Genomic DNA, 9,779 nt, shown 5'->3' on the forward strand with positions numbered 1-9,779 from the left:
CACAAACCCTTGTTGACATGTGACATAAATGTGAGTCAAAATCAACTTAAGCATGACTTTTGTGAAGGATTGAATTGCTAATCAGCTTTAGACGGCAACTCAAGTCCAATGTTAATTGTTATTCCTGCAATGTGTTTTAATTTTGTTAAATATTATGAATATTGGTGTCATTTTTTAATTTTCAATTTATTTTCTATTTGTGCCTCTTAGACATGGTTCTTTTATTATTTGTCCTTTAATTGATTAGCGAAAAGTATATGAAATATTTTTATTTTAGTTGGAGTGGTTATATGAAAAAACTTGAACAAGTCCTAACCCTTACATGTGAAATAATATTATAAAATTAATTTATTATTTGTTATATAGAAACAAAAATAAAAGGTAATTGTCAAATCGTTCTTTTCTTAATAAAAAAAATTGAAAACCTAAAACAATTGCCAAATAAGTTGTGGATTTTTTGTTTTTCAAAAACAGAAAATAAAAATCAGTTACCAAGTTTTTATTTTCAGAGAACATAAATTTAAAAACAGAAATTAGAAAACAAAAAAACCAAAAACCAAAAATTAAAATGTTGACCAAACAAAACCTAAATGATTATCAAATAAGATCCAAAATAATAGCTTGATTATTTGATGTTTTGACTCTTTCTTTTTTCTTTGTGATTGTTCACAAAAATCCAAAAACAATTAACTACATCTGTTTTTAGTTTTATGAAACGTGTGCTAGCTTTTACACCAAAAACTCAGCTTGGTCTTCAAAAAGGTTACCAAAACGCTATACATCAAAGAAACTCAGATTTAAGCCGTCTATAGATAAGATACCTTTGCAGCACAAATAAATATAAAGAAAAAGAAAAAAAAGAGAATTGTCTACAAACTAAAATTTTAAATTAACCATATCAAAAACCTTAATTTTCAAAACATAACTTCAAGTTTTGAGAACATTCTAAAAAGATAGATAACAAAACAAAGAAATTCATACACCAGAGGCAAATACAATATTTTTAAGCTTAATTTTTAAAAGTAAAAAATCAAATAGTTACGATCGAAGACGACCTTAGATTTCAAAATGTTCTTGAATAAAAAAAATAAAATTACGAGTAAAAAACCTGAACAAGAGAATCAACAATTAGGAGCTTACATTAAACAGTAACATTCATAATCATAATTCTCAAAAGCCCCAAAGAAATTAATAAATGGACAATACATATACAATTCAATCTCAAAATCAAACTTTACCATGAAAACGACCACTTTTTTGTTCTTTTTCTGATAAGAAACCATGAACCAATCACATATCCAAAGCATGGAACACAAGCAACTATGAAGTGCAATGCAAAAACAATATCCTCATTGAAAAAAAAATGATTTTGTAACACAAGCTATGAATTTGGGCAACAATTAAAATGAAACTGAAATTGTATCTTTGATAACAATCAAAACACATTACATAAACTAAAAATTTTTAATTCAGAACTTCAGAAACCCAAGATCCCCTAAAGAGTCTACGAGGAAGAAATGACATTCATATTACAACACAGAAATAGGAAATAGCGGTGGTAAAGGGCTTAAAACTAACGTGTATTATAAACTGAAGGAGAAAGAATCAAGTACAAGAACTGGAATGCATAACAGCAAATAATTTGATTATCAACCCATAATAGAGAGAAATAAACTTACAAACACCATTTTAATTCATGAAACGACAATAAGAAAAGAAGACGTGTTCAGCTACTATGACAATTTTGCATTTGTGAACATTTTTTTCTTTAATAATCATTTTGAGACTTTTTGAACAACTGGCTGTAATTACCTTTGACAGTTAGAACCATGAGTGCATACATCAGCCGCGTCGCAGAGGGGGTATTAGAAGTATTGCACCAGGCAGCGCACTTGAAAATGGATGAATACCGAAGGATGGATCTCAACTCAACATGCAGCTTTCCAACTCAATCATGCTTTTTGTGAAGCTTGAAGCCAAAAACTCTGGGAACATAGCCTTGTGTGGCTTTTTGTGGCTTCAGATGTCCGTATGTCATCAAAAACAAGTGTGGGAATGTGGTTCCGAAATACGCTCCATCGATATCTTAGGCCAAGTGAAGGAAACCCTTGAAGAACACAAGGCAATAGAGGTGTACAATTAACAGTATGCATCATAAAAAGACTAGTTAAGCAGGCATTCACTTGCAAAGGAAAAAAAAATAACCCATCCCCAACATTTGCTTCAGAACACCAACCACAAATCCAGAACCATTACTAAAATAGAGAAGCCACAGATTAGCATGTAGTAAAAACCGAAAACACATCCATTCCCCACCCCCTTTGAAAGCAAAATTTATCTGCATGTAAGCACATGAGTTTGTTCAATATACATTCACAGTCCATTGAATATCCAAAATGACAACTCTAACTTAACAGCACACATCAGGAAAGGGAGAGACTTTTGAAGAAAAGTACATTCACGTGAAAGCACTTCTCCATTTGTACTTTTGATAGATACACTACTTGTGTGCTTCTCCTAGACGCATTATAAGTGATTACAGAATTTCCAAAACCACTTTTGGTTATCTAGCCGAACACAATATTGAAAGTGCTTTTAAGTAACTGAATGCACCGGTCCCGCTCCCGAAAACATTCCAAACCCGCCCTTAATTCTCGAAATATCATGAAAAGAAAAAACTTCAGAGAATCTGAAACTGACTGCAGATTTACCGTAGCACTCAATCTATAAAACAAAAACAAAAACAAAAACAGAACAGAACAGAACAAAAAAAACAAAGAAACAAAAAACAAAATAACCATGGCCATCACTTATCTATTGATACATGTCCTTTAGTAAGATTATAGAACCAAACACGATCAAACATCTTTCATGGATGAATCAAATAAAAATGAAGTGACCATTTGCAGCAAGGGAGGAAAACCTTTGCAATGGTTCATGCTACCACGGAATTATTCGACTCTTCAGATAGCTTACTTGAACAAAGACAAATATTAAATAATGTTCTATACAGCAGCAACTAAAGACTATCAAGGCCTTGAAACAACTTTTTGAACTGCTTTAACAGTTGATCATAGCAATGTCATAATCGTGACTCGATTATTTTTTTCCATTCAAAATACAAACTCAGCTTGTTACAAAGAAGAATACACATGGAAAAAATCACTAGAAGAATAATATAAAACCATATATTATCTAAATTAGCAATAGAAAAAAGATTGACAAATACACAAAAATGATTAAAGTTAACAGATGCTTCTTGAAAAAAAATAAAATAATAAAGCACAGGCAAAATCAATCTCATAAAAAAGGGCTATACATGCTTCTTATGAATTCAATAACAAGCATGTAGAACGTGCAGCAAAGAATCAAAATAATTATATATGAGAATAAATTTACAACATCAAGGCAAAGAGGAGGCAGAAGGACAAGATATGATAAATTTAAAGAAGGATACTGCCTTGATATTTTGAACGAGGGTAATATATGTCTTCACATTTTGGGCAGTATATCTTTACAGTGCTGGAACGAGGAATATCTGACTGCCCCACTGGAAGGCATGGTTGTCCACAGCAGTACACTCTTGGGCACCTTCCAAAATCATAGTTTTTATACTTCTCCAGCTGTATTTTTTCTAGTTAGCAATTTAAACATAGGAGGAAGATAAGTAGTTAAAGAAACTTTAATGAGAAATTACCATTGCAGATATTCCTTTGCCAGTTAGTATGTATCTGACATGAATAAGACCATATAGCATCTCAGCAGCCGACTCAACTAGTTCATTTTGTTCTTCAGTGAACATGTCACCTGGGCATGGCCATAAACAGATGGGAAGTATGAACAAAAAAGATGCACACAAAGAACAGAGATGGAAAGCCTGAACTATGAAGTAGTATCGTTCTTCCAAAGCAGGGATGAGAAGAGGGGGTCGGTTAATATGTAGAACTATCAATTACTAAACGAAATACTTCTAAAGGAACTAGACTTCCTAACAATGGATTGTAATGTCATCATCTACCAACCATCCAATCAATGGAAAACCAAACCAAGATTTAGTATCGTAGTCACAATTCTTATAGAAGGCTCGACAGTCTAATTCATACACATAAATTGAACTCCCAGATGATATATTATGAAAGTCAAGATGCGGGGCAGCATTATACATTCCTTAAATTACAAAAGGGGAAAAAACGAGAAATCCAGCATTGGACAAGATAGCCTCACCGTGAGAAGATTCAACATCCAAAATAAGATCAAGCGCATAGTCATAGTAAGGAACTTGACTGCTCAAGCCACAAAGATTGAAATCATCTTGGATGTACTCATCGTCAACTTCACAAAAAAATTCATTTCCCCTCAAATTGCAAAACCACGAAATCCATGACGTATCATCTCCGTCTGAACCACTGACATCTGATTCTTCACTGTCTGTTTCAGATTCCTCTGACATTAATGGAAATTTATTAGATACAATAAAAAAAAATCGAAGAAAAAGACAAACGATAGCTATAATATCTCCAGAGAAAATAATGCTGCCATAGAAGCCAAGTACCACTCTATCATTGGACAAAACCCGTTAGCAAAAATGTAACTCCAAGTTCATTTTATTTCTAAGTAGAGTTTTCAAAAAACGGAACAGAGACATTAAATGACCTAGATCCCGATTAAAACAAAAATTAGAGTTTAAAACTCTTCCAAATTTCCCAAGCGTTCACCTGAATAACACGAACTAAAAAACTCACAATATTAAAATAATTTTAAAAAAAAAATAACAAGGAAAGAAGAAAACAACACTAACCATCGGAGCATTTATTCTTGGACAGAGAGGCAGAACGATGATCAAGTTGTGGTTTACCAGTTGAAGTCGACGGCACAGAGAGCCTCTCCTTCTCCTTACTATGAAGACCTCTTGAAGTAGATGGAGAAGTCTTCTCCAGATGCTTATCTAGAGCATCGTTGATACGCTTCCGATCCAAGGTACCACCTACGATCTCCGATTTCGAAGAACCACCAATCCCCCCTCCTCCTCCTCGATCCCTATACATATCTTTCAACAAATCACAGCTCGTAAATTCGAATTCAACCTACTGATGAAGGGACCTCCAAAAAACAAAAAAACAAAAACAACTCGACGGTGGAAGCAAATCCCTGGATTGGGGAGCAAGAAGAAAGGGAGATTAGGGTTTTTTTAGGGGCGAAAATCAGATGAAGTCATTTGAATGAGAGAATAGCAAAGGAAACAGAGGAGAAATGGAGGTGGACAAAAGGGGGAGGAACAGTAGGGTTTGATGGAAGAAGAATCGAAGGAGAGAGGTCTAGGGTTTGAAGAAGTGGAAGAGAACAGTTCGCTTAGGCTTCTTTCTTTTTTTTCTTTTTTTCTTTTTTTTTTTAATCTCTCTCTCTCTCTCTCTCTCTCTCTCTCTCTCTCTCTAAGAAGAAATGAAAAAAACAAAAGAGTATGGTAAAGGGTTGCTTGAGAAAGCACGAGATTTTCAGACGAAAAATTATTGAATTATTGATTTTTATTTTTATTTTTATTTCGTCTTTTAGTTTTAAAATGACTAAGGAATAAAGTTTTAAGTTAAATATCTCTTTTTAAAAATTAGGTTACAAGTTTGGTAGGTAGTGTGTTTTCTTTTTCTTCTTAATTACAAGTTTAATTCTTTAACTTTAAAACTTTTATCAATTTGTTATATCATTGGATTACTTAATGAAGGTTAAAATCACATAATTTCATACTACAATTACACTGTATGTATAAATGTAAATTAGTTAATCTCATAACTTCATGTTACAATTACAATGTATCTATAAATGTATATTAGTTAATTTTCAGAGCTCATCTAGGCAAAATAAAAATACGTTTAACTTTATATTACATTTTGAAGTTGATAACAACATGTTTAAACTAATGAAAAAAAGATTTAGATGAAAATAAATTTGGTAACAAAAAGTTAAACCAATTGAAAAAGAGTTAGATAAACTAATTGATAATAATGTGCTCAGAATGTTGAAGAAAATGTTCTATTTTTGCTTAATTATTATTCAAATATATAATGTATTTGCAATATTCACAGGTACAATCAACCACCACATAACTCCAATTCTCTGGTGTCCCCCCAACTGTGAAAGTTCTGATTTATTATAATGTCTAACTCTGATTTTCTCCGATGAACAAGGTTTCATCTTCTTTGGTCGAAAAACAAAGAAAGTTGATTATAATAATGAAACAAAAGAAGATTGAATCATCATACAAGAACAAATGAAGAGAAAAAGAGGAAAATCGATAGATCAATGGAAAGAGGAATAGGGAAAGTCTAAGCCATTGTAAAGCCATGGCAAAAACAATAGCTTGTGAAAAAACCACAACAAAACGTAAATCGATAAACACTTTATGTGAGTAACAAAACTTATATTTTTTTACGATAGTGATGGATATTTTTTTTTTTCCAAATCGTTGAAATAATATAAAACAATTTAATCCTTTAAGGATATGAGAAATATCCAGCTAATTTATTAAGAATGTGTATAAAATTATGAAAAGCAATTCAAAAATTTGAATAAATTTGAATATGTATAAAGTAATGAAAAACAATTCAAAGATAAGAATAAATTTGAAATTTGATTATATAAAATGAAATTTGGTAATATATGAAAATTTAAAATATAAATTTGGTGGGAAAATCTGGATATTTAATTAAAGTGAGATTAATTTGAAAAGTGTTTAAACAGAATCTAAACTAATAATAAAATAAGCAGATTATGAAACTCAGGAGGGTAGTTGTTCTTAAGGAAAATCAACAATTACCCTGTATACAGAACTCAACCTTGTTTATGATTCTACACTTACCATATATTTGTAGTTTCATCAATAACAACAACAATGAACTAGACAAGGGCAAATTAGGGATATAGAAATTTGTAGTCATGTGCATGTCACGTGGGTTGCCATAAATCCTATTATTAGCCAGTTTTGTCATTTTTCAAAACAAAACCCTAAATTTGCCATACGCTACAATTCCCGTTGTATTTAATAGTGTTGGAAATGACTTTTGGCTTATGCCCACAGGAAAAGTTAAATGGAGCGGGGAGCTTTGTCCGACATGATAGATTTGGAATTGTCCAGAGGGTATAAATACCAAGGCATTCTAGATAAGAGTTTAAAGTGTGTTAGTGGTGGAAGTATAACCCTTTCACCACATGTGTGTGTTGTTGCTGTATGTTCGGTTTGCTGGATACTAAATTTTTATTACTTAATTATTTGATTTTTTTAATGAATCATTTATATTAATATTTTGTAGACCGTTTTGTTTGACTGTTTTCTTTATTGTTCTTTTGCCCCGACTGTTCTTTTGCCCATTTATCAGTGTTCATATGACCGTTCATCTGCTACAACGTTCATCTTTTTGTTATGTCCTCTACTATTTGATAGAGATCACACCTGAGAGAGGAGACACACGACTGATTATTTCTTACTTTCTCTTCTATTTTCATCAAATTGTTCTTATATTTTGAGCAATCATTGATTCTAGTCCATTCTCTGACAAGTGCATACCTGAATTTGGAGATTGCATTAACCTTGGGGAACAACCGACATAGCGATTAGCACCAAGGTCACACCGTAATTGCTTTTAAGGCAGTCGTTTCTCCACAATGTACCAACCCTTCGTGACATTTCTTCTAACAATTTAAAAGCTATTAAGCAAATTTCAATTAAGAATGGTAAGGTTCTTCCTGATTTGTCCAAGATCGAACCATTGGACGGAGCAAATTATCATCGCTAGTCTAAGAAATTATTGATCTTCTCCGAGCAGCTCGAGATTGATTATATCCTCACCACAGAATCGCCTGTTAGTACCGAAAATGTGGCAACTATCTTTGATCCAGAATCCTCCAAACAACCCCTTGATGTTTCTGATTAATCAAAGTAGTCCTCCGCAATTGATCCTAATAAATACGAGAAAAAAAACAAAATACAAAAAAATAGTTTGTGGCCATATGCTGAATCATATGATGGCTTTGATGTTTGATCTGTTCATGGCCCAAAAGTCAGCAAAGGTAATTTGGAGTACGTTGGAGTCCTGATATAGAGGAGATGATGTTAGCCGCAAGAAGTATGTTGTCAGTAAATGGCTACAATTCCAGATGAGAAATCGATAGTGAAGCGGATGTTGGGAATGTCCTAGAACTCGCAGTTTGTGTTAAACATTCTATTTATCAATAAAATATTGTTGAGTATTTTATTCAATAAAATTGTTTATTTTGCACTCTATTATGAAAATCCAATAAACATATTCATGGCTATAGTATGAATACTTTAATTTTATGTAGTGACATAAACAGGATCAAGTTAATAGTATATAGCCTAAATGGTCTATAAGTATATGGATGAAATTGGGTATCTCATCCTGATAACACTATTGGATGCTACCCATTTTGTATAGGTAATACAAATGATGTGATCCACAGATCATTCATGTAGAGACATGTGAGTGGGGGCATCCTATGTAATGAGTTTGCATATAGACTGGACCACTAAATAGTCACTTTTCTTTATAACGACCGTTTACTGTTAAAACTAACTATTTCATACATAAGTAACCTAGGATAACTCGATATTAATCCTGAGCTAGCTATGAACTTCTATTTATTTGAGATTATCCTTTGATCTGCATGGGTGAGAGTAGTTCAACAACACTGCTCAATAAACCTTCCATTTTGGGGATAAGACCGGATGAATTGTTGGGGACATAGCCCTACAAGATGGAATTCACTCCTACCCATTTTAGGGTTAGCAGATAGGTTGTTCTCTTAAGTACTGATTCCAGGTCTTAAATAATCGGGGTCCCTCTTCTCATGATAGAGAAAGAACATGATTCATAAGTAGTATTATAAATCGAATTATTCATTAGAGGGTCATTGGAAACTTAAGGAACGAGATGTATTTATAGAGGTAAAACGATAATTTTGACCTAGCTGTAATTACGAATGACCTGTGTAGGATCGACTTACTGATTATGATTTATATGGATAGTAATATATCTACAGTGAGGAGAGTGCAACTATCGAGCTATAGTGATGTGTCTTGATAGTTAACGAATAGTAATTAATTCGATTAAAAAGTTTTAACGATTTAATTACAAATCGTTGGAGCTCATGATCTGTAGGTCCATTAGGTCTCTCTACTAGCTCATTAAATTGGAATAACGAATTGAGTATTGATGTATGAAATTAGGGTTATGAATTTGAAATGTTCAAATTCAATTTTTAGGATTTTCGATTGATTGTATATGATACAATTATAAACATTTAGTTTGATTGAAATTAAACGAAATTGAAAAATCAATTAATATTTAAATTATGATTTAAATATAAAATTGATTCATTGGTGATATTAATATTTTACTAAATTAATATTTAGATCACTACAAAAAAAAAAAAAAATGAGCTTCTCTGACGCCTAAATCGGTTGTCAGGAGAAAAGGTGTCTCCCGACGACGTAAAACAGTGTCCCATCGAGAGTTCTCGGAGAACTCCCGACGAATAAAATAGGCGTCGGGAGTTCCCTTGGAACTTTTGACGGATCTCCGACGGGCGTCGGGAGATGGGATCTAGTAAAAACAAGATCCCTTCTTCCTCATTTTCCCCATTCTCCCCACTTTGAACCTTAACCCGCTGTCGCCGAACCCTAACCCGTCGCCACTGCCATTCTTCCCTTTCCCTTTGCCGATCTCTCTCATTTTCCCATCATTCTTCCCCGCCGATCTCCTCCCCCTGCT

At 33.0% G+C, this 9,779-nt stretch overlaps 1 protein-coding gene across 1 annotated transcript; it reads right to left on the reverse strand.

Moving 5' to 3' along the window:
• Positions 1 to 1,564: 1,564 nt before the first annotated feature.
• Positions 1,565 to 5,441, reverse strand: LOC120067202 (putative casein kinase II subunit beta-4). The gene is made up of 5 exons (XM_039018693.1): positions 4,799 to 5,441; positions 4,225 to 4,443; positions 3,698 to 3,807; positions 3,458 to 3,623; positions 1,565 to 2,085 (listed from the first exon to the last, which is right to left on the reverse strand). Exons 1-5 carry the CDS (start codon positions 5,043 to 5,045, stop codon positions 1,949 to 1,951), a joined length of 879 nt encoding a protein of 292 aa, XP_038874621.1. The 5' UTR covers positions 5,046 to 5,441; the 3' UTR covers positions 1,565 to 1,948.
• Positions 5,442 to 9,779: the final 4,338 nt, after the last annotated feature.

Source organism: Benincasa hispida, chromosome 12 (genome assembly GCF_009727055.1).
Source record: "Benincasa hispida cultivar B227 chromosome 12, ASM972705v1, whole genome shotgun sequence".
NCBI classification, from domain to species: domain Eukaryota; kingdom Viridiplantae; phylum Streptophyta; class Magnoliopsida; order Cucurbitales; family Cucurbitaceae; genus Benincasa; species Benincasa hispida.